The following is a 26,290-nucleotide window of genomic DNA, read 5'->3' on the forward strand; positions in this document are numbered from 1 at the left end:
CAAAAACATTTTTAAATAGTTGTAATTATAAAGTTAATTTTGTTTAATTTTGTTAATAAAAGTTAACAAACTTATTTTAAGGCCGAATTTAAGCAATGTGAATTAGTCTTTTAAACAGATGACTTGACTAGAATTAAAGAAATCTTCGTAAACCTGCATTATTTGAAAAGTTTAAAATGAACAAAATACACAATATGCTAGCCTTGAACTTAATTTGTTAAATTTGCTAGCAAAAAAAACTTTTTAATTAGTATTTTTCATTGTGTTTGTTAACAACTAAAAACGATTAGGTCACTTCCGTCACACAAAAAGGTTGAGGATTAGAATTTCAAAGCCATCACCTAAAAAGTTTCGCTTCAAAAAGATTTCTGGAAAGAAACAAGAACACAAAACTAATACATTACTACAATATCCAATGTTTTTAACTTTTATTATGTAATTCTAATGATATTGACATTTATCTCACTGTTAATGTTTTCCTGTACAATATCAATAGGTACTTGTATGATGTCAATGGAAACATGAACTCTTACTGGAACGGTGAAAGACAAATTACACTACGGTACGACGATGGGGACCGGTTAGTCGGCTACAATGACAACGTGCCTTACGTGATAGACTCTCGGGGATTCATAGTGTCCAGAGGAAATGAAAAATTGACTTTCAACGCGAAATCCCAGCTCATCAATGCCTTCCACCCAGGACTGTATGACATCACATACACATACGATGCATTGGATAGATTGATTGCCTGGAGCAACACTGAAAGCAATGTCACCCAGTTCTTGTATGCAAATCCGAAAGATTTGAAAATGGTGACTCACGTCCATCTTCCGAACTCGAGGACAACGATGTCACTCTTCTACGACACAAATGGTCACCTGATGTACATTGAGGATACAACACAGAATAAGTTCTTCGTGGCTTGTGATCATGTTGGCTCCCCGGTGGTGGTCTTTGACTCAGAGGGCAAAGTTGTGAAGAAAATTATCAGGTATGGTCTATTTTGAAGCACTCCATATACTGCTGTGGGGAAGCAAAACGCAGTATCTGCAGAAATGAGAGTCCGACTCCGAGATATTTAAAGAAACGGCTTTCGGATTACCCACTAACAATGGGAAAATATTGGAATTAGACGAATTTTCGTTCTTTTTTATCAGCGGAAACCAAACAAGCAAGCTTGTACAATAGAGCTAACGTACAATAGAAGACAAAAATTCAAATGAGAAAAATGCAGTTTCTGTCTTTTACCTGCCCACGGCTACTTCTCACCAGAAAAGCATCGCACGTTAGTGCAATATTAAAAAACGAGCTGATGTGTGCATCACATGACTTCCTTTTACTCCAATTTAATGTCATTTCACCATTACTGGCAATTTTAATGCTATTCAATAGTTTACTTTCTAAATATCGCCAACAGTGGCCAAATTAAAACCAGATTTTTAGAAAAAAAATCGCCAAATTTGTCGCCAAGTTGGCGATCAAAAAAATGGCAATATATCGCCAAGTATCCGCCAAATTATACACCACTTTACATAGAAATTAACAATGATTTCCCCCCAAAAAGGAGCAAAAGACCCCCTTTAGAAACAATCGAATGCGCCAAAAGAAGAGGTGCACAACTAGACACCTAGGAGTCTACGTACCAAATTTCAACTATCTAGAACATACCGTTCTTGAGTTATGCGACATGCATACGTACATACAGACGTCACGAGAAAACTTGTAACTAACTCGGGAATCGTCAAAATGGATATTTCGCGTATCTATACGTTCTTAGGCACTTATCCACGTGTGGTCAAGTTGAAAAAAAAAAAAAAAAACTCAACATTCATTCTGGGGTGAGTAAAATGGAAATTGAGGTGGACTTTTGAGAGAAAATTTTTTCGCGAAAACAATACTTCCTTTTTTGTAAAAAGTAAAAAGTTTAAAGAAGTAATAGTTGAAAGAGAAAACATATTTTTTGGCAATACTTCCTTTTTTGTAAAATGAAGTAAAAAGTTTAAAGAAGTAATAGGAAGTAATAGTTGAAAGAGAATCTACCGAAACATGTTTTTTGACTAATGAATCATTTGCCCTATTCTCCCCGTTATCAAAATATGAGTTCTTAAAGTTAGGCAACATTTTTTTAAAAAGTGAAAAAAATTAGAACGGACACTTAAACAGTAGCTTCGTTAACATTCAAAGATATCGACATTCTGATCACAGTTTCCAGAACCTTTGATTTCTCGTTACATTTGGCAACTTTTTTTAAAATGTTACCGGACTCAAGATATTACATTTTAATAACGGGGGGACGAGGGAAAATTATTTATGCTTCAAACAACGTGTTTATCTATACTCTATCAAATTCTACTTAAACAAAAATATATTCATGACTGCTCTGCCGTAGGCATGTAAACGGCAGTATCTGCAGAAATGAGTTTTCTAGATATTTGAAGAAAGGCGTTTTGGATACAATACTAACAGTAGATAAATGTTCGACTTAGACTTTTTTCGTGCTTTCTTTTCGGCGGAAACTAAAAAAGCAAGCTTGAGTAATAAAACAAACGTACAGTAGATGACAAAATTGCAAAAAAAAAAAAAAATAAATAAAATAAAAAAAAAAAAAAGGAAATTTTGCAGTTACTGACTTTCACTAACTTTTTTACTGCTCACGGCAGTACTCTATTCGTGATCAGAATTCCATGATTGTAAAATGAGATAAACATCTCCTAAACATTTCAAACTAGTAGTAACGTTCATTCCACTAATAGTTCCCGCATAAATTATTTAAACTTGCAACAGGCTTAACATCGATAACTGTTGTAGTTACTCAATAGTAACTGTATATTTAGTTCAAAACCTAATTTGAGATACAATAATGCAATTGTAGTAGAACACCGCTCTGCAGTATTATTTTGCATCTGAATTTCTAAATCCATGCACGTATATTAACTATAAGCTAACTATAACTATATTTACTTCAGTACATGAATTCAAATGCAATATAATATTGAAGACTATCTTTATACAATGTTATATTGCACAGGGTACTTGCATTTAACTGCACATTTATTTCAGCACATTATTTTAAGAGTAGTCTAATATTTTTGAGTCTAGATCAGTAGTCTCTATGAATATTTAGAATTTAAATCTATACTTCAATAAAATCGGTCAAGTGTTTTCAGCCGTTCTTTACTATTACTCTGTTTGTTTTTTATTACCTCCTTATAATTTTAAATTCTCAAAATTGCAACAGTCTAATATGATGTTCATGCATTCAAATTTTACTAATTTTAACTTACAATGAAAGTTTAGTATTTTTTTCTAGTAAACATTATTTTCACATTTATGTTTATTTTAGGTCACCCTTCGGAGAAATTATCTCGGATTCGAACCCTCAGTTCCTAATTTATTTAGACTTTTGGGGGAGCATCAGAGATCCTTACACCCGATTGCTGTTCTTCAACGGTAGAGCTTACCAACCCGATGTGGGCCAGTGGTTGACTCCTAAATGGGAAGACGTATCCAGAGTTCTCCATGCTCCGTACAACATACATATGTACAGATTCAAGAACAATGACCCCTTAAGTCCAGGCACAGAAGATGATCTCATGATTGGTAAGTCTGAAATAAAGGAATGGACAATTGTACATACACTGGCCTCAAAAAGTTAAGGTACAACCGATTTTTTTTTTTTTTTTTGCGTTTAATTTACAAATGAATGAATGTAGAAACAAATAATTTGCAGGATATGTGCATTGAATATTTTTTTATTGAATGCGTCATAGAAATTTGTATAAGTGTATTGCAAAAACGATTTATCACAAAAGAAAAAGCAAACTTAGCGGAAAAGTCCATTCTTGAAGAAAACAGAACATGAGTGTTATGTAGTAAAATTTCATAGAAACAATACAAAAATGGGTTCTAATAAGGAATGTGGCCCTCCTAACTTGAATTCATTAGCGGCATCGATTTTCTATGTGTTTATTAAGTTTTCGGATACCAGAATAGGAAGCGAAGACCAGACACAAAGTAAGCTTTGTTCCAGCCTATGTAACGACCTTGGAAGAAAATTTAAAGCAGAAATCTGTCTGCCTGGTCGGTCCCAAAGATGTCCTATCGAATGGAGATCGAGCTGACCATTCCATTCGTTCCAAACCGTAATCCTCGAGATACTCATTAACAATCCGAGCTCGGTGAGGTCGTGCATTATAATCCATCAGAATGAAGTCATTACCAATAGTACCAGTATATGGGCGGACATATGGATCAAAGATCTCATCCCGATAGCTCAGACTAGTCAGACTTCCTCCATGGAACACATGCAGGTCAGTGTGAGCACCGAGTGAGGTCCCTGCCCAAACTTTGATTCCACCACCTCTACAACTATGGTCTTTCAACAGTGTTGGATTGATGGTATCTAGTGCGTAGTTTCCTCCAGATCAGGAGACGCCCTGAATCACTCTTCATATAAATCTGGACTGGTCTATGAACAGCACAGAAGCCCATTGCTGCAGGGTCCAGGAAACATGTTCTCTTGCCCAGCATAAGCGGATCCTTCGCTGTGGTACGTTGAGCGGAACACACACAACTGGCCGTCTTGCATAGAGACCTGCATTATGTTAACGATTTTGCACCATAGTAGCAGAGATTCTTTTTCCTGATGTTACAAAGTGGTCTGCAACGAGCTGCGGCACAGTAGTGGTTCTTCTCCTTCTAACCGAAGAAAAAACGGTCTTCTGCAGGTGTTGTAGTTCGTGGTCGGCCTGGAACAGGTCTTCTGGACGCAGAATCTTTGGACTGGTATTAATCCCAAAGTCTATGAACAACACTACGAGACATACTGAGTCATCGAGCAGCACCTGCCTGACACAATCCCATTTTCATCTATCTAACTGCCCGCCACCTTCACGAATCGGGTAAAAGACGTCTCTGAAACTTATTCTAAACTCTATTGACTATTGTCACCGAAACTACCAACAACAGTTGAAAATCAACCCAACTTACACATAAAAGTAAGAAAGCGTGATATTTACAAACTTTTTTTTTATCACTCGTAAAGGTACGTTATTTTCTATAAAATATAAGTTTTAGCTATCGTTTGTTTATAAATGGTTTTAAAGTTCGTTATTATCGTTCAAGCAAACTATGCATTATGGTGAGCTTCGAAAAACATGTGTACCTTAAGTTTTTGAGGCCAGTGTACATGAAGCATAAATATTTTTAGCAAAAATATTATGATTTTAAGTTCAACCTTCATTTGATTCTTAATACAATCGTACAGTAAACTCCCGATTATCCGCGGGGTGGCTTATCCACGACGTTTCACACTTCAAAAATAAAAAAATAGTAATTAAAAATCGGTGATGACTTACTCAATGAAGATAAATGCACATTTTTTTTATTAACAAGCATAAAATCTATTTTTAGACATTCCTATTTTTCCCCCTGTCTTCCAATGACATCGAACCTTTCAATATCACCAAAATCTGACTCCTACTAACCTGATTCCTAGATCTACACTAGGCACTGCTTTAGATCTACAATACTTACTGATTTTTAGATCTGTCTTACATACTGACTTTTATATCTATACTACTTACTTGCTAAACGAGTGGTCAGACCAGTCTTGAAAAAAAATCCTCTATCTTCGATTAGGCGTTTTTGGTGTAACCTAGCTTGATCTGTTTCAGTTAAATCTGCTTGCACGATTTGCTGCCGTATGTGTATAATACGTTTGCAATGATAAATAATCCCTTTAAGCTTGTATATGCATTGTCTACATACATTGTATATTTCTTAGCTAAAGTTTAAATGTATGGGAGTGTAAATGATCTTATTACACAGTAGCAGAACTAATTATGGGGCCCGATGAAATAACATTAAATGCGGGAAAAATGAGGAACCCAAAACCGGGGTTTCACTGTGCTAAGTTTTGTACTATTTCCAAAACTAGATTTTATGACTTAACTTTAAAAGGACAAAAATTAAGACATTTCAACGCTTTTCCATCATTATCTTTGCACCTGTTTTTCTTTACTTACTTATCGCTTCTCTTATGACGCAATCAAGTTTCAAACTAAAACTCACTCTAAATAATAAACGGCCAGAACATTTTAATTACGCCTGATATCATAGCATTATTGAATATTTCGAAAATAGCAGGTTTCGAAGTGAATTTCCAAGAAAACGCAAAACAAAATGTATCTTTAATTAAATTTTAAAAGCTATTCCTTTTTCATTCCCTCATTTTGAGAAATGTTAAGAATGATACGTTTAATACAATTATTTCAAAATGCTTGATAACTAATCTTTGCTTTACAATTCATTTTGTACTGAAAAATAAATTAATTAGTAAAATCCATGCTTGGGGAATTCCAATTAATTTTCAATCAAAGTAACTGCCTTCGAGAGCTGCTTCCGAAACTGAAATCTTTTTAACAGATTGTAATAAATTAAAATATTTTCTGTTACCTATGACAGATTTTTTTTATCTAATTAATCCGACTCTTTTCTATTGTCGATAAAAAAAACCGTTCATTGCAAAAAGAATAAAACGGAAAAATTGTCTAAAATAAATTAGTTTTTATGAAGAAAACTAGAAAATCGGTGCATATTTTGATAGTTGAAATTTGAACCGTAACTCCAGTGGATTAATCCCAAAATCCAGTAGATAGCGTTTATTGTTGACCACTTTTTCGTTTCTTCATTCTCCTAAAATTAGTCTTAACAGTAAAACAGTTAGTTACCGGATCCAGTTAAGCCTTGTCAAAATAAAGAGCATTTCCCTGCATGTCAAACATTGTCAAAAAAAAAAAAAAAAAAAAAAAAAATCACCAAATTATAAATACCTTACTGAAATTTTGGTGCTTCAACAATTAAATAATTCCTCCACGCATGCTATGGCACGAGTTTCATCGTTCATGACGTCAAAGCGTTACTCGATCAGTGATTTTGGCAATTATATATATGAGGATAGCAGTTTTCCATGGTTACGTAGAAAACTTTCAAAGATTCGTCATTGCCTCTTTGAACGTCGGAGCCTTATAACAAACTTAATGTGTTTTGATCCCCGAGTTTTTATTGGTAGAGTTAAGGCCTCTATGAATAAGAGCCGACGCATCAGCTTAAGATCAGCCTTTTTGGATCGGAGCGCGTGTTTGAGTGTTTTTCTTTTCTGGCGAGTTAACGCGTTGGTGATTGTTCACTGTAAGCAATTATTAGAGGCACGGGAATTGTTTACAAAATAAAATATTTTCTGCAAATTTGGCGAAATCCGAAACTTTGCTGTGGTAACCCAAGCAGTGCAACAATGAAAAATCCGATCCAAAATGGCTAAACTTAAGCTGATGCGTCCGCCTATCTATATAGCGACTCTAGGTAGAGTAGAAATCAAGCTTGAAATTCATTGTTGATTTGATTTCTCGCACGTTCGAAAGTTAAAGCATTGTATAGTTGGGACAAACTTAACCTGGTAGCATTGTGAAAGCTACGCAGATCCTAATTACAGCATTATGACGCTTCCAGGTTAGGTTTACCCCAACATAGATAGTCTATACTTGCTGGCAAAGTTTCTTAGCAATGACGTCAAGACGCGCGGAAGAAAAACCTAGAGGCGCTATATAGATAGGCCGACGCATCAGCTTAAGTTTAACCATTTTGGATCGGATTTTCATTGTTGCACTGTTAGGATTACAACAGCAAAGTTTAGGATTTCGCCAAATTTGCCGAAAATAATATTTTATTTAATAAACAATTCACGTGTGCCGCTTAATTGCTCACAGTGAACAATCGCTAAACGCGATAACTTGCCAGAAAGACAACCACTCAAACAAGCGCTCCGATCCAAAAAGGCTAATCTAAAGCTGATGCGTCGGCTCGTAAGAGGACTTAGAAAAACCGGGTTAACAGATAAAGCCTCACAATTTCTCGCTACCTACTTGGTGAATTTGAGAAGATCATAAACTATCGGTGAGATGTTATTGGATGATGCGTTCAATCCGAAAATGGATGGTATACTCCGCTTGTAAAAATGAAAATATTCAATAATTTACAAAAGTTATGAGCAAAAAAGGTTACGTATGCGTGTAGTTAAAAAATCTGATTTTAAAGCAAAGTGCCAAATTTCCCCCACGAAGCTGAGAACTACTTCCTTCGTTTGATCTCTGCTTATTTCTCCATTGTCAGAAAGGTTACAGCCGAGTATACTAGAGTTGGAGGAAAAAAATATATATATTTATAATTAAGGCAATATTTAATTGTCTTATTTTCTTAAAATTGGTTAAATATTTTATACTTGCATGTCCAAATTCTACTCTTGATTAAAATACAAAATCAAAATTAGAGGTGTTTTTTTTTTTTCAAAATATTTTTTTTTTTCTCAAAGGAAACAAATTTTGCGAAATACAATGCCCTCTATTTATTTCATTTTTGCGTCATGTATAAAACATTCTCCAGCCATTAAATAGCAAGAGTTTGTTTTTTCCTTTCATGTTCGGTTGCTAAAAATGATTAAAGCTCTCCTATATCTATAACGATTTTTCACTTCGTCACATGGGCGTCGCGGCCGGGGGGGGGTCCAAGGGGTCCAGATCCCCCCCCCCCCCAATATTTGCCGACCGGAACCCCTCAATATTTAAAAATCGGACCCAATCGATAATTGTCAAGATGAAATTCATTATTTTGGGGAAATTATTTTTGCTTTGAAGACTTTAAACAGTTGCATAATACATAATTTACCATGTTTAATTCATATCAAATAAAACGAAATGAACATCGAAAAAAAAATGAACTAAAAAAAAACAAAATAGGTGATGTGTATAGTGAACGGAAAGTCGGAAAGAGAACTCCAATGACAAACCATCTCCCCCCCCCCCCTTTTTTACGACTCTTGTGCTAATAAGTGAACAGAAGTCAGACGGGGATCTGAGTTTCTGCCCCTTTCTTTCTTATCTCGTTTCTCGGCGCTTCCAGGTTTCTGTTTCGAGTTTTTGCAGTGTTGGTTTCTCCGATTCGATTCAATTTATAGCGAACCCGATGTTACCCATACAACATGAGACACCAGACCTCTTTGGCGGATTTTTGCAGCTGTCAACAACAACCTGGCCAAAGGATGCACAAAAATTTGGAAGACCACTTAGCTGGTCAAAGGTTGGGGTAGAAAGGGAAAGGACGTGTCATGTGTTTAACATTATTCAACACGTGGCTTCAAAATACCTTACCGAAGCGCGGTTTCTCAAATGTGTTTGCGGTATCTCAAATTTGACCAAAAAAGCATTACAGAAAAAAAAGAGGATGAGTCTAAAAATTAAGGTGCAATTTCAAAAGCAAATCGTAAGCCAGCATAACGATGGATACTGTGATGTCACTTCCGATAGACCAACGAAAAAAGAAGCGCAAGATGACCAGAAAAAACTAGTATGTTGTGGCCATCACGAAACTTTCTTCTATATTTTTCCTTTTTCTGATCCCTCCCCATGCTTGACGAGGAAGCAATATTCCTGACAAAAACAAAATTACACATGCAAAAACTTGACGACCATCCCAATGTCTGAATTATTGCAAAAGCAAAGCAAAGAGCGAAAATCGAAAGTTATTTTAAACGCCTTGCTTGAATTAATTACAAATATTTTATTTGTTAACAAACATAAGATGGCAACAGTTAAAAATTTTAATTTCCATACAATTAAAATCACGAGAAATACGCAGACGACAATCTATTACGATTTATCTTTCTTATTGTTGCATTAATAAAGCTATTTTTATTCGCAAAAAAAAAAAAAAAAAAAATCAACACCTCTTAGAGCGATTGGCGTCAAAATTGAACCAAAGCCTGTGTACATATGGATTCACATATATTCCAAATTTCAACCAGAACGTAGCATTACTTCTTGAGATAGGGCACTCACAATGGAAAAAAAGAACGGGCGATTGCGCTACCCCCCTTTTTAGCTGTTGACACCAAAATAAAATCAGCTCTTATACCCACTAAGGGCTACTTGTCAAAAAATTTTTGTTTGATTCCGTTTGTTATTTCTTGAGATGCAGCAGTCACAATTGACGACAAAAAACGTTCTATAGCTCAACCCCCGTTTGAGTTATTGACACCAAAATTGAATCAGCACCCGTTCCTGTTAATGGCGACATATGGACCAAATTTTGTTTGATTCCGCCAATTACTTCCTGAGGAATAGCAAGCACGCGTAACTCAAAAAACGTCCCATTGCTCCACCCCCCTTGGAGGAATTCGCGCCAGAAACCAATGGGCACAAGTTCACATAGGGGCACATATGTGCACCAAATTTCGTTCGATTTCATGCGGTAGTTTTTGCTGTAGAGCGGCCACAAAAAACTGGTCACACACAGACGTGACACACACACATACACACACACATACACACACACATACACACACACATACACACACACACACATACACACACACATACATACACACATACATACACATACACACACACAGACAGACAGACATTTTCCAAAAATAGTCGAAATGGACTCAGCACACTTCAAAACGTTCGAATCCGTCAAAATTCGAAATTCGAAAATTTGCACGAATCCAATACTTTCTTCTATATATTAGATATAGAAGAAAGTAAAAAAGACAGAAATAAAAGGAGTTCCCTATTGGGAAACGTTCCGACAAAAATAAAGATATGTGGTCTTTTGGTCTCCTTGAGAGAAGGTGACCTGAGGAGCGCTCTTTTTTTGGTAAAAATACATTTTTTACATATTCGATTACGGCTATGGAGAGGTGGCTAGAAATGGGAAAATGTAACAAATCTTCTACATCAAATATAGCTGAGCAATTTTTAACTACTGAATCATCATCAACATCCACGGAACCGTCTTCAAAAAGTCAAAAGACCGTGATAGGTAAGTACCATTCTGTTTAGTGTAAAACATGCAGGGGCTCCCCGATTTTACACTATTCAGATGGGGTTACTTCTCGATTTTTCGAATGAAATTCCTAATTACCCACATCACTACATCTAATGAGAATATCTTTTTAATGCAATATTTCACAAAAAACTGCTCGAAATTTGAAGACTCGCCAGACAAAATTTTCTGGGAAAGGAAAGTTTATGAAAGTTCACAGTGACTTCCTATCGAGTAGCCCCTAAATGCCTGCTAATCAGGTATGCTTTACAGTCAATATTTTGACATTATGAGTCCTATCGGAGCTAATGCGTTCAACTTTCTCGCTCTTTTTTACTTTCTTCTATATCTAATATATAGAAGAAAGTATTGGATTCGTGCAAATTTTTGAATTTCGAATTTTGACGGATTCGAACGTTTTGAGGTGTGCTGAGTCCATTTCGACTATTTTTGGAAAATGTCTGTCTGTCTGTGTGCGTGTGTCACGTCTGTGTGTGACCAGTTTTTTGTGGCCGCTCTACAGCAAAAACTACCGCATGAAATCGAACGAAATTTAGTACACATATGTGCCCCTATGTGAACTTGTGCCCATTGGTTTTTGGCGCGAATTCCTCCAAGACAGGTGGAGCAATGGGACGTTTTTTGAGTTACGCGTGCTTGCTATTCCTCAGGAAGTAACTGGCGGAATCAAACAAAATTTGGTCCATATGCTGCCATTAACAGGAACAGGTGCTGATTCAATTTTGGTGTCAATAACTCAAACGGGGGTTGAGCTATAAAACGTTTTGTGTCAATTGTGACTGCTGTATCTCAAGAAATAATGAACGGAATGAAAGAAAAATTTATCGACAAGTAATCCTTAGTGTGTATAAGAGCTGATTTTATTTTGGTGTCAACAGCTAAAAAGGGGGTAGTGCATTCATCCGTTCTTTTTTTCCATTGTGAGTGCCCTATCTCAAGAAGTAATGCTACGTTCTGGTTGAAATTTGGAACATATGTGAATCCATATGTAAACCGGTTTTGGTTCAATTTTGACGACAATCGCTCCAAGAGGTGTTGATTATTTTTTTTTTTTTTTTTTTTTTTGCGAATAAAAATAGCTTTATAATTGCAACAATAAGAAAGATAAATCGTAATAGACTGTCGTCTGCGTATTTCTCGTGATTTTAATTGTATGGAAATGATCGGAAAAATTATCTCAATGATTTAAAATTTTTAACTGTTGCCATCCTGTGTTTGTTAATAAATAAATATTTGTAATTAATTCAAGAAAGGCTTTTAAAATAACTTTCAATTTTCGCTCTTTGCTTTGCTTTTGCAATAATTCAGACATTGGGATGGTCGTCAAGTTTTTGCATGTGTAATTTTGTTTTTGTTGGGAATATTGCTTCCTCATCAAGCATGGGGAGGGATCCGAAAAAAAAAAAGAAAAATATAGAAGAAAGTTTCGTGATGGCCACAACATACTAGTTTTTTCTGAAATGTTTCATCTTTTATAAATTTTAATGGAATAAATAATACTCCTTTTAGTTATTAAAGCTCAACAGAAAATTATCCATTAATAATCCTGCTTAACTGAACAAATTTTATTGAAATAACCATTTTAAAACTTATTGTCACGTGTCAGAAAAAAGCAGTTCATTTCTCTATCTCTTTCAAATCGTCCGCTGATCAGAATTCAATTATACACCAAATGCTGTTTGTTCTCTGTGTAGGCCAGTACTTTTCAATCTGTGGGGTGTGCCTCTCAAGACAGGCCTGTCACTTAAAGAGGATGAAGAGGGGAACTTTCCCTGCTGACTTTGGGAAATCAGAAATTCATGTATTTACATGGGCTTTGTTTTTGCTGTTTTTTGGTTTCATATGCATTGAGTGTATGGAGGATTCAACAAAAAAAAACAAAATTTTGGTGCAATTGTTACAAAAAACCTGAAAAAATTAAGAAAAGGCTTTAAAAGGTTGCATTATTAAAATATATCATGAGAGCTTAATTATTTGTGTCTTATTTTATTTTTGTAGTTGTGTTTTTCGTAGGTTCGTGAATGTCATAACTGTGAATTATATACTTTAATTTTTTAATTAAAAAACATCAAATTCAACTCCTTCGAATCCAACTTGGGCCAAGAACTTAGAGCTGCAGGGTTTATCACTATGTAATATAAAAATTTAATTATTCAGTTGTCGCGGCTTATATGAGTCACATTTTGTTCTAAACAGCTTTGATTCTATAAAGTGGCTGACTCAATAAAGCTGGATTTCGATTTTGATGATTTCATTCATTAAGAACGGTTAATTCAATTGTCCACTGTTTCAAAATGTTGAAAATTTGATGCGGCTACTCTTGGTGTGCCGCCCTTCGTCGTGTAAAGCTGAAAGAAGCTTCAGTGCGCTGAGAAAGCTGAAATAGAATCTAAGGTCGACTATGACACAAAAGCGATTGAATCATGTTGCTTTATGTTACGTTCACAGAAACATCTTGAACGAAATTGATCACAAAAATCACACACGCACAGGGATATTCGTATCCCATGTGCAGACTAGAAAAAATGTATTTGTTTTTTTTTTTGTAATATGTAAATTAATATGTACCCGTTTAAAAGTATTGTATTAAATGTAAACCAATTTCTATTTGATGTCAAGTTTTTGTCTCATCTATATATATATATAGATAGACACACACACAAATTTTTCTTAATGCAGCTTGAAAATGACAGAGTCAGAATGGTCCCCCCCCCCCCAATAAGTTTCAGCTGACGACGCCAATGCTTCGTCATTAGGACTTTTTTACTTAGTAATTGAAATGTTTCTCACAGTTATAGGCACTTTTATAACTTCGTTATAAGAACTTCTTCATTGGCCATAACCTAGACTTTTCTTGTTAAATATAAGGATTTTTTTAAACACATTTTTGCTAATTTTATTAAAATATACAAAAGGCTGCTGCCTTTTGTAGAGAAAAAAAAGTATGGGAAAGTTTCACAAATATGGTTTGTATTACAGTTAATACAAAATCGGTAGTCAAAAATCCAAAAACAATCTAAATACACTAAAACTTCGATGCAACCAAATGAGTTAATTTATCAAATGATTTAAAATAGCAAATATTCTAGTTTTGGTTTTATTTCTATTAACATCGAAACTTTGCTATTCCAATACAATACAGTTCCGAAAACGCTGCCTAATGCGGACTGAAACTTGGTCGCGTATGTAAAAATGCAGGGTCATCGGCTAAGTTTTCAAGAATCGGCCAGGGTTACCGAGGTTTCGAGATCGCTGCTGTATAGTTTTGTTAATAATTACTTCATTATGAAATAAAGAAGTCAATGAATTTAATCCATGGTGACATTGTCCTTACACATATGAATAATTGAAATGACAAGAATTTAAAAAAAAATATGTTTTCCAGGTCTTCCAAAATGGCTCTTGTCATTTGGCTACAGCATGGAACACTACCTCCGCAGTCCATTCTCCGGGCAGAATCTTCTATTGCCGAGAGCTTCTATGCGACAAAGTCTACCCGTTATCTCAGGGTTAAGTTGTACAGCTGAAGTTGTGACAAAGCATTTTGCTCGTCTCAGCGCATCCCCTCTATCTGATACAAAGTAAGCTATACGAGTTATTTCAGGATGAGTAATTAAATAAACATGATTTATGACATGATGCTATTGACTTGAAACGGTTATGTTCAGTTGTGGTAAATGGAAGGAGAATTTCAATAGCTCAATTTTAGATCCCTCCCTTCATTATGGAAGAGTTGAGAGATAAAACTTTGTGTTTTGCATCCAAGACTACACTCTCTGAGAGTTAACTCGATTGAAAATTTTGACTATAACGGTGTTTGTTAGCGAATGAAATTCTGCTTACATTGATCCATCGTGTTGTGTTTTCATTCACTCTAGAGACTAGAGGATAAACGGAAACAGTGATTTTCTCCCCCATTAGGTTGATGTTGGTGGCTGCAGTATACACAACTGGCTTAGATGCTTAAGAGGTTCTACGCCAAAGTACTCAATCTGCAGCTCATAGGCCGAATGTAACCCGCAGAGGTCTCCAATTGCAATCTTTGAATGATTTTGAGAAACCATACAAAAAGTAAAATTAAGCTGTAAATTTAGCTAAAACGCACACAGATGTGTAATTTACATCAAAATTTATTCCTCCGTGAAAAGCGTCACCTAGAAACATAATATAAATTTCTTTTCTAATCGCTGATTTTAGTTATCAATTAAGCAGCATAACTTGATCCTTTTTGGAACACCACTGTCATTTCTAATTTTATGATAAGAACAAACCTTAAATATCAGAATTATAGCGAAAGACGAGTGAAGAGAAATTAAAATTTAAACGCTGAGTTAAATTATTAATTCTGATGTTGAATTACTTATTTATAAATTTGAATAGATTTTTTTCTGGTTGTTTTACAAGTCTCCAGTTTCCTCTGAAAAGAAATTTTGCTGATGCCCTTGGATTAGATTTATCTCAAAAATTTCAAAGTAAATGAAATCTTATCTTTGTTCAGCCAAACTTTTTCATGCCTGAAATGCAATGTTTCTCCAAAAGGTACCAAGCCGAACTTCAAGCCCAGTTCGCTAACCTGCCTTCTGTATTGGGAGATGGCCTTCTGATGTCCACCAACCAAGGTCGTGCGATCGTTCACGTGCTCAGTGATGCTAGTCCAATACTGAGAGACGTAATGACCGAAGTTCTAAATGACACGTCCTACGTAGATGTCCGTTTTTCTCTGAACGGTCAAGATTCTTTCTACCTGGTACAACCTGATCAGAAACGAGTGCAGGAAGATTGGGATCAACTGCAAAGACTGGGCACCATGTTTAACGTAACCATGCACGCTGGGGATACACACGTAGACCTGCGACTTAGAAGTCCAGCACTGTTACTCAATATTCGTTATGGAGGTAAGTAAATATTTAACACATTTCAGTTGAGTTGACTTGAAACTAATTGCATATAAGAAAAGCCCAGAAGCAGCGCTTCACTAGCCGCGTTTACTTGAGACTTTTGTACCTTGCAATTCCCCGATCCAGCTCCGAAAAAAACCGGTTGGATGCAAAACCGTTCCCATGCAAAAAAAACTTGCACCATGTATCCGCGAGAAAGGGGTTGTACCCAGCATCCTTAGCGGCTTACCCAGCTAGTTAGTTAACTTGTTTCGCGTAGTGCATTCTGGGTTAAAAAATCCGCATTTACTCCACTGGATAGCAGGAGGAAGAAAAATTCACGTTTACCAGGCGGAATGTGGTTAAAGCCGGATTGGAGAAGGTTCATGTGAGCGGCGCTACTGTTCTAAGCCGCCGACCTGGCTCGGGAACTAAATCCTGGGGGTTGCGCGTTCTGTCAACCAACTAACAGAAACATGTGCCTCGTCCCCCAGAGTCCTCGGTCACGAAACCTGAAATGAGCACAGTAGGACCTTGTCCCCCGGGGCTGTTGCACCACTTAGCTTAGTTTATATGAATAATTCATCAGAATGTAAGTGCATTGTATTTTATTTTTCAAATGTTATACATTTCAAAGAATTAGTCAATTATCAATTTCGTAATCAAACTTTTAAAAAAAATCCTATAATTTTTTTTATTCTTGTGTTAGGAAGCCCCGAGGAAGAACGCAAGCGTCTGGTGCGTCATGCACGTCGAAAAGCCGTAGATGATGCCTGGTTGATGGAGGCGGACCTGTTGCGCAAAGGACAGAGAGGGAGCAGAACTTGGAGTCCTGAGGAGAAGCGGGAACTGACGGAAAAGGGGCATGTGTCCGGATATCGTGGTGCAAGTGTGCACGACACAGACGTGTTCCCTGAACTTGCAGACGATCCAACAGCAGTCGCATTCCATAAAGCAAGCGCCGCTTACGGTGCAGTCTGAAAGGTAAGCAACTCCCATTGCAGAATCGAAATCGTTTTATGCGAAAACGTCACTTATTACTTCCTTCTTCATCTAATATCTGACTATATTATAAAAGTCTAACGATAACGTAACAGCAGCCAATCAAATCGATGAAATATCATAACGTTGAATAAAAGTATAATACAACAATGACCGCGTTTAACAATAACACTTTCTTTATAAATGAAGGCTCACCTCCATTTTAGCTTGAAATCTTATATAAATAAAAACTGAGCGTATGTATCTATGTATGTATGTATGTTCAAGCTTCTTCTCCCGAACTACAGTTAATTGGCCATCGAACAAGGTATCGATGGATTCGTAATCTTCCCGTCTTCATGTTTGGCTATTTAACATAATCCTCCGATAATAATTAGCGGAGATATCAATTAAAAACTATTCATTATGACGCTTGGATTTCGACATAAAATTCCTCTTTTTTGAAGGCTTTTCTCCATTCAAATTATTATTCGGTGCTTCAACTCAACTTTCCGTAGCAATGCTTTTATTAAAAATTTGTAGCGTGAAGAAAATCATTGAAAAGAAAGATCTGTTGCCATTTTTTCTCGAATATGAAGAAATAAAATTTGGCTTTTGTTTAAAGGCTTTTCCTGTAATCGGGGGATTTAAAATGTTTCCTGTTTGGTTATTTTTCCGCAATCTGCCTCAAAATTTTACCGATTTTTTTTTTGTTCATGCCTGATTTTCGAACACGCATCACTTGACCTAACTTTTATTTTCGAAGAGGACCGTGCGAAGCCGGGCGACGAAGCTATTAATGTTTATTTTGAGTTGAAGAAGCTACTACTTACGATTACGTAACGTTGAATAAGAAAGTTATGTTCCGATATTCCTCTTTTAGACATACGCATTATATCCAAGCATTTGTACATATTTTTATCTGTGAATATACATTCAAGGTGGGAAGTAATAATTTCATTTATAAAAAAAAGGCTTTTCTTGAGTTTGTCTTGCACCAGATTGTTAGTTACTGACGGAAATTTCTTTAAAAGGCCAGAAGAGGCCTATTAGTAGGGGAGATAGCGACCGAAATTTTACGACAATATATATAGGGCCAGAATTTTTTTAAATATTAGATTAGTTTACTTAAAAGAAGAAAACGCGAGTCTACCAAAAAGTTATCGTTGCAATAATTAATAAAAAATTTTGCAATATGTTGCAAAAACTTGTGAAATTGTCTTATATATATAAGGCTGAAACTCGGTAATATTATTGATTACGTATAAACATAACGAAAAATATATGTCTACCGCGTCCGAAGCGTTGCCGTGCCGTGTCTACCACCCACGCAAGGTGCGAAAAAATCAGTCAATTTTGACTTAAATATATAAGCCTAAATTTTTTTTAAATAACTGTTTATAATGTATAAAATATAAAAACAAAAGTCTACCAGTTGTGTTATGTTGCAAAGGCATGATAGACGCCACGGAATGTCGACTTCGTACCTCTATGTACCGTTTATCGGGCCGCTAGCGCTCGCTCGAAAAAGTTTGCTTATCGTCGCGAAATTTCAATAAATAAAGCCGACTTATTTTTTAATAAATAGTTTACATCCTGTTTTTATTAAAATGTTTAGTCTACCGTGACTAAGAGGTTGCTTAGTCTTTGGTAGACGTTGCTTAAATTATAAAGTAGTTGGAAAAGTATGAATGATTTAAGCATATTAAAAAAATAATTTTAACATTGAAACGAAATTGAAAACTATTTAATTAAAATTAAAATTATGTACAAAATTATAGTGAAGTTTATTTTTCATTAATAGTGTCTTGACCTTTTAAATTATGCATATTTTATTTATTTATTTTTTATGATCAAGTACTTATGAAATAAAATTTTTTGCATCGATCTTACATAACAATAAATAATTAAAAATAATCAAATAAACAGTTATTTACATATTAATTAATCTTTACTAATAATAAAGCTGAAAGTCTCTCTGTCTGGATGTCCGGAGGATGTCTGTAGGATGTCTGGATCTCTGTGGCGCGCATAGTGCCTAGACCGTTCGGCCGATTTTGATGAAATTTGGCACAAAGTTAGTTTGTAGCATGGGAATGTGCACCTCGAAGCGATTTTTCGAAAATTAGATGTGATTCTTTTTCTATTCCAATTTTAAGAACAAAATTATCATAAGATGGACGAGTAAATTACGAAATTATCATAACGTGGAACCGTATCATGGGCACAAGCCAATTGGCGAGATACGAAATTATCATAACGTGGAACTGTAACATGGGTACAAGATAATTGGCAAGAAAATTCACCATACATTCTTTGTAAATATACAGGCGAACCAAAAGACCTTTTAATTTTTCAATTACGGGCAAAGCCGTGCGGTTACCACTTGTTACTTATAAAACTGTAGCAAGGAACATAATTTTATTTAAATGAACTATTCATCAGGTGCATCGCCGCTCACGTCTGACTCGCCCAAATAATTTTCGTTTTCGCTTTCGTTGCTGAATTTATATTCAAAATGTCTTACGTTCAATTTAGCATCATTGTCAGTTCAATAATCATCATCACTGTGAATGTTGGTACTATTATTAGCTGTCTCGGTAAAATCATCAATATCTGTAATAGAAAACAATTGATAAAAAAAAAGAAAGAATTTTATTAAAAGCCAAGTCTGGTTGAAAAAAAAAAATGATTACCTGAGGCAGAAGGCTAAGCTTCGAATGTAACATCTTTTATTGCTTGCGGTAACTGTTTTCAGTAAACCATTCAAAAACTTTTCATCTGTCCTCAATTTCCACCCACAATCAAGAGGTGATAAGCTTGTCAGATTTTTTAAATGAAAATTTGTCCAAATTTGCGAAATGCAAGCTATTCTGAGGAAATGTTCACGAAGTTCAGACTAACATAGGATTAAGGATGACGGATCAAAACTCTTCACGTTTTCGAGAATTACTTTATCTTTTTACAAAAATTTTATAAACTTTTAAAAACGTAATGGTTCTTGCATCATTAATTGTTTCCATTTTATTTTGTCTGTACATTCGGCGCACAACTCTTCCGAAATTTCGAGTTGTATTCCAATCTGTGACATGCATTTTACATTGTGCGATGGCTGATACTTACTCATATTTGCTAATGCTCCTGTGTATTCTTCCAACTTTGTAAATAGAACGTAAGGCCGAACCTTTCCTTTTCGGAAAAAAGCCGGATTTTGATCGCAACCAGTCATTGCGTGTAAAGCAACCAAGACGGAACAAACGGTTTCTCCTAAATTCTTGTAAAGTTCAGAGACATTGATGCATCTTAATGATTTTCCAACGCCAACTTCCATCCAGACCTTTATTTTAGAATTCAAAAACTTCATGTTAGCCAATATTGTAACTAATACATCAGTATCTGAACATCGTAGGTGGACGTCAAATGGAGGCTGCAGCTCTTCAAAAATTACAAAGATTGTAAATCATTTTTGTGTCGGTTTCTTCGCGGTCTGGGGCACGATTGAGTATGAGTTACTATTTTTACAACTTTTCTGTTGATGGTTTCAAATCTCCAACACTGTTTGTAGTTAATATACACAAATTTATCTTCAAAATAAGTCGCTTTGTTATCTCGTTCCCAGTTTTTTAATAAATATTCTAGCAAATCTTCTTTAAAAGTAATATTTTTTAATTGATTCAAAAAGTCAGAGGGACGCGTTGCAGAGTCTCCTATCGGAATATTTTGACCTCTGTGAGTTTCGCTTAATATATCGTCGCCTCAGAACAACAGTAAGATATCTTAGTGTTATTTCTGGGATTAGATATCTTACTGTTGCTCTGAGGCGACGATATGTTCGTTATCTTTTATGGAAGGAAACGGGGTACGTGTCGAAAACAATTACTACGAATACTGCTGAACATACTTAATAATTTTCTCAATATCATAGCATAAGATGATGGAATTTCTTTCATTAGATATAATAAAAAGAATACATCATAGATGAGAAATTTTGGTTGTTCAGAATTGATATTTTTTTAAGCACTTTTATTACACTTGGCCTGATTGTCATGGAGTAATCTGAGGCGTGCTTTTGCTTATATTTCAGCTACTAGGTCACTAAGAGACTTCTGGATTTTACTAAATTATTTGCGTAATCTTAAGGTACAACTTAAGGCTGAAAATTTAAAATTCTGAAGTAACATCATTATTTCGGTTAGGATGGAAAATAGCAAATTTGATGTAATTTCCCCAATAAATGTTTAAATATAAAATCCATTGTTACAAATTTTGTTGCCTTGCAAATGTAATGTTAATAGTAATCATAATGAAAATTTTGAATCAAGTCCTCTCTGGAGCAAGAATGAAATTTATTCACAGTCGTTGCTTTCTTTGGGTTTTTATCCTCATCTATGCATCCATGCCAATAATCGATAACAGCACTAAGTAAAAAAACGTATTAGGATCTTTATCCCAAGTTACTTATATGTTGTGAACCATTCGTTTGCGTATACTCAGCAACTAGACTACTTACAGACTACAGAATTTTATTAAATGATTTGTTTAACCTTAAGGTACAACTTAACGCTAAAAAATCAAATTCTAAAGTAAAATTTTGTTTGAAGACGAAAAACTTGAAAATAACAGATTTTTTAAAAAAAAAATAACAAGCACTTTTCATAATGCACTCAAAAGGACAAAAAAATTATCCTTTCTGACCCAGAAAAGTTAGTGTTCCTGTAGTTTTTAATTCTTTTAAGAAAAATATTTCACAAACGAAGAAAAGTGCGCTCAAGCCATTTTAAACCAAACTTTCCCATTAAGAAAAAAAAAAAATGCGTGTTTCAACACTCAAACTTATGATTGAAAGCTAGATAATGGTAAAACATTCTCTACATGACTAAAACCGCACTTTTCTTCGTTTTTGGGGTCATTTTCTTGGAAATTTTTGAAAACTACAGGAATTCTTAAATTGTCCTTTCTGATCCAGAAAAGTTATTTTGTCCTTTTGAGTTGCATTATGAAAAGTGCTTATTACTTTTAAAAAAATCTGTTATTTTCCAGTAAATGCAGTAAGGCAGATTTTCAGTTCTGCAGATGGCTATTATCTGTTGATCCAATTTAACATATGCTAAAGAAATATAAACATCAGCAGCAATGCTATCGCCGCGAAGCACTGGATCAAGTTTGCTCCAAAATGGCGGATGCGTCGGCTCCTTCACTATAGGAACCTTACTCAGGCCCAGGCCCCAGACCCAAGGTTATTAAAAGCGTGTCCTTCCCCTCTCCTTTCTTCGCAGTATATGAATAAACAGCTTTACTTCCCCATTTACGAAATGTATTTGAAAAGGTGGTGATTCAAAATATTTTTGAAGAAGTTAAAAAAAAAAAAAAAAAATATATATATATATATATATATATATATATATATATATATATATATATATATATATATATATATATATATATATATATATATATATATATATATATAATGTGTGTGTGTGTGTAACAAAAGTATGAATATCAATTTAAATATGATAGAAAATTGTAATCATAAAAAAATAATAATTGAAAAATTTCCATTTATAAAGAATGAAAAGATAAAATAATCATACTTTTCCAACTATTACTTTATAATTTAAGCAACGTCTACCCAAGACTAAGCAACCTCTTAGTCACGGTAGACTAAAAATTTTAATAAAAACAGGATGTAAACTATTTATTGAAATTTCGCGACGACAAGCAAACTTTTTCCAGCGAGCGCTAGCGGCCTGATAAACGGTACATAGAAGTACGAGGTCAACATTACGTGGCGTCTATCATGCCTTTGCAACATAACACAACTGGTAGACTTTTGTTTTTATATTTTATACATTATAAACAGTTATTAAAAAAATTTTTAGGCTTATATATTTAAGTCAAAATTGACTGATTTTTTCGCACCTTGCGTGTGTGGTAGACACGGCACGGCAACGCTTCGGACGCGGTAGACATATATTTTTCGTTATGTTTATACGTAATCAATAATATTACCGAGTTTCAGCCTTATATATATAAGACAATTTCACAAGTTTTTGCAACATATTGCAAATTTTTTTATTAATTATTACAACGATAACTTTTTGGTAGACTCGCGTTTTCTTCTTTTAAGTAAACTAATCTAATATTTAAAAAAATTCTGGCCTTATATAAATAATGTATTAAAAACTGTCGCTATCTCCCCTACTACATTGTTTAAGCGCTCTAAAGAAGGGAAGATCTCCAGATTACGTTAATATTACACTTAAAGAAACAAACAAAAAATAAAAACATACACGTATATATATCAACACCCTTTATTTCTAGGCCCTTACGTATTACTCGGCCAAGCCTGAACTTCGACAGGAAGATTTCAAATACTCTTAAAAATGTTTCCAATTTTCGCCAAGTGTTTTCCCACTAATCATCAATGCATCAAAAAATAACCATTGCACTTAATTCGCAAAATCTCAAATATCAAAGTACATTCCCAAGACAAATTTGGCCATTCTCTTGCGATTGTATGGTAATGTGGTCCTTTTGCGATAAATGATGGATTTTGATTTATTACTTTACATTTTAACGCTGCTTTCAATTGCAAAAATAAAGAAGGAAATAAATAAAATGATTTTTTAGAACATATTTGACGGGCAGTATTACGATAACGTGATCGTGACGAGTGTTCAAACATCTTGGTGCTACGGCCAAAACAAAAGTTGCATTAAAATGTAAAAATTCCGACAAATTAATTTTGGTAAAAAAATCATTAAATACCATAAGGTATTGAAGATAAAATTAATCCGCCAAATTAGCAAATCAACACGCTCAAATAACATTAAAGCTACTAATAATATGTAAATTAATCGGCCAAATCCATTTTGTTTTATCTCCAGTCTTGCCAGACGATTATTTTAGCGCATTGGCGAATTATTTTATATGAATTTTTTATAATATGTTTAATTTTAATTTTTCCTTTTTGTGTGTGTGTTTTTAAGGGTTAATGATGCTAATTAGGATTTTGTGGAATTAATGTTCGTATATTAATGGCAACAATGGAGAATATTGTTCTGTTTTTTAAATTTGTTTTTTATGCTATCTGACCTTTTACTCATGAAGTTTTTTGAAGTTAATCTTGACGGAGATTTTCAGAGGGAGGTCGATGTTCTTTGAAAACCTGTTATCACCATTCTAATAGAAACTTTAGGGGGGAAACTTTTAGGAAAAAACGTTCCTCTTTGCGAAACGTGAAGTTTCTTGTACTGTTGTTTTCATTGAAATAGGAACTTTCAAAAAAAAAAAAAAAACAAAAAAACTGTTGTGCTCACTCTGATTTTAACGGTATATTTTTACTCTGAACTCTTTGGTATTTCAAACAGGACCGTTGACGTTATTTAGAAACAGTTGATTTCCTTATGATGGGGATTTTAAAGATTTGATGATCTCACTCTAAAGGGATCATTAGAAAATCAGTATTTGTAGTAACTGTTGACCCTATTTTAGACGATTGCCATTTTATGCGTAATTCTCCTTATTCATTCAGGAGTGACATGCGTCACCTGAGCTCCGTTCCTTTCTCCGGCAAGAAGCATATGCAATAATTTAGATAGCCGGCGTAGCGCTGGACACCATTTGACGGGGATCGGGATTATAAGCGAAATGTTTGACTTTATTTAAGAATAGTTGACCTCACTCGAATTAGAATTTTTAAGAATTACCCTTACTTATTTACTACTTCTATACTTTTTCCTGATTTATATTGTGTAATTTTTTGGGTGTCTTTCCAGTTTCGACGACATTTCATTTATCCTCCTTCCCCCAGTTTTCAGTTTTAATCATACCTTTTGATATATTGAAGGGGGGGGGAGGAGGAAATTTGAAGTGTCGGCGAAACGTGGGACAAACCTATTTTTAGTAATTATTTGACCCCTGCCTGTGTTGACCATTAACCTGAATCGATTAAAAAAATCTACATCAACGTGAGCGAAGCCGCGGGTAAAAGCTAGTTGGTTTAAAATAACTGTGACTCGTGTTCTACTTAACTTGGAAAATTCAAACAAATTCCATCTTATGCAGAAAAATCAGGACATTCTATTCTATTCATATACAATTTTGATATGTATGTTTTTCACCCACATATCGTTGCCCCAGAGCAACAGTAGGATATCTTAGTGTTATTACTGGGATTAGATGTTTTCGTCGTGCTCTGAGGCGACGATATAACGATTTTTGTGACAATATTGCTTAACAAGAATAGACAACTTATTAGAGATAAAGTAATTAACTTTAAAAAGAAGCTGAGCTCGTGAAGTGGGTGAAAATTGAACTGAAAGATTCCATTGCATAGACAAATTGGTAGGCAAATAGAATGGTATAGGTGAATCTAGTTAAAAATCAGGCTGAACATCGTTTGGCAACAGCTCGCAAGCTTTAGTAATTGTTTAGGGAAATATCGAGGTGGGCCATAACAACTTACAAATAAAACCTTTATATTGATTTTAATATGATTAAAGTGAAAAACTAATGTTTTCAACTATTTCAAAGATAAAGTGAATCCTTTCCATCCGTGCAAAAAAATCGTTTCACAAGAAAGACGTGAGAGAACTGAAGATCACAACGTAGAAACCTCTATTTATATCAAATGGGTAAACTAATTGGAATTTCACATCAAGAGACGACAACCAACCAACCAATCAACAAACTAAAAGTCAGCACCGGGGTGTGAAGCAAGGTGGGGAGGGAGAGGGGAGAGAACCAATCAGAAGCTAAGAAACAAAAGAGAGGGAAAAAAAACAAACAACCCAAAAGGGCAATTATTAAAATTGCTTCCAAATATCAAGAAAAAATGGAGTACTGGTAAAATCACTGACTAGAGGATGATAATTTTTCTAAATATAGTAAACTTCCCAAAAATTAAGGTAACAGAGCGAAGAGCATTTAGAAATAATTCTGGCAGATGAAAAATCAAAATAGGGGCCCGAAGTATAATAATGCTGAGCGACGGAAGAACGAGCAATCTCTTTATGGTTAACATAATTTTCTTGTTCCTTCAAACGGTGCTTGAGAGCACGTTTATTCTGACCAATGTAATCAAGTACATATTTGCAGAAGATGATATAAGTACCCCAGTCGCTATAACAATCAATCGTTGCTTAAAGTTGAAAAAAAATCTCATTTGCATGAGAAAAAGCAGCATCGAATCCTAACTTCAAAACCTTTGCAACTTGACGATTGAATGGCAAAACAATAGTATAGGCAGCTGTGGAAGCATAAACTTTTCAAGAATGAGAGGGCTTGGATAGCTTATAATAAATCGAATCAATAATGCTTTGAAAGTAACCAAGATCGAAGACACAGCTTTAAGGTAAGATAGCTGAGCATTTAAAGAATTGGAAGAACAGATGCTCATATCCCGAAACACAAAAGCCTCAAATGAGGCCAACTTTTGGGTTGGAGGATGAAAAGAGCATTCGTGAGGAGGAAGCGTAGCAGCAAAACGGCTTACTAAACACCGAAGTCAAAAATTCATTATTACT

At 34.9% G+C, this 26,290-nt stretch overlaps 1 protein-coding gene across 1 annotated transcript in view; it reads left to right on the forward strand.

The window, feature by feature from the left end:
- The window catches only part of LOC129216635 (teneurin-m-like), a 210,043-nt gene that overhangs the window by 157,091 nt on the left and 26,662 nt on the right, over positions 1–26,290 (forward strand). The window contains exons 27-31 of the mRNA XM_054850851.1: positions 497–994; positions 3,347–3,603; positions 14,288–14,483; positions 15,442–15,797; positions 16,489–16,763. Of these exons, the coding sequence (XP_054706826.1) occupies positions 497–994; positions 3,347–3,603; positions 14,288–14,483; positions 15,442–15,797; positions 16,489–16,760 (1,579 nt within the window). The 3' untranslated portion in view covers positions 16,761–16,763. The remainder of the gene's footprint in view (positions 1–496; positions 995–3,346; positions 3,604–14,287; positions 14,484–15,441; positions 15,798–16,488; positions 16,764–26,290) is intronic.

This window comes from Uloborus diversus, chromosome 2 (assembly GCF_026930045.1).
Source record: "Uloborus diversus isolate 005 chromosome 2, Udiv.v.3.1, whole genome shotgun sequence".
NCBI classification, from domain to species: Eukaryota; Metazoa; Arthropoda; class Arachnida; order Araneae; family Uloboridae; genus Uloborus; species Uloborus diversus.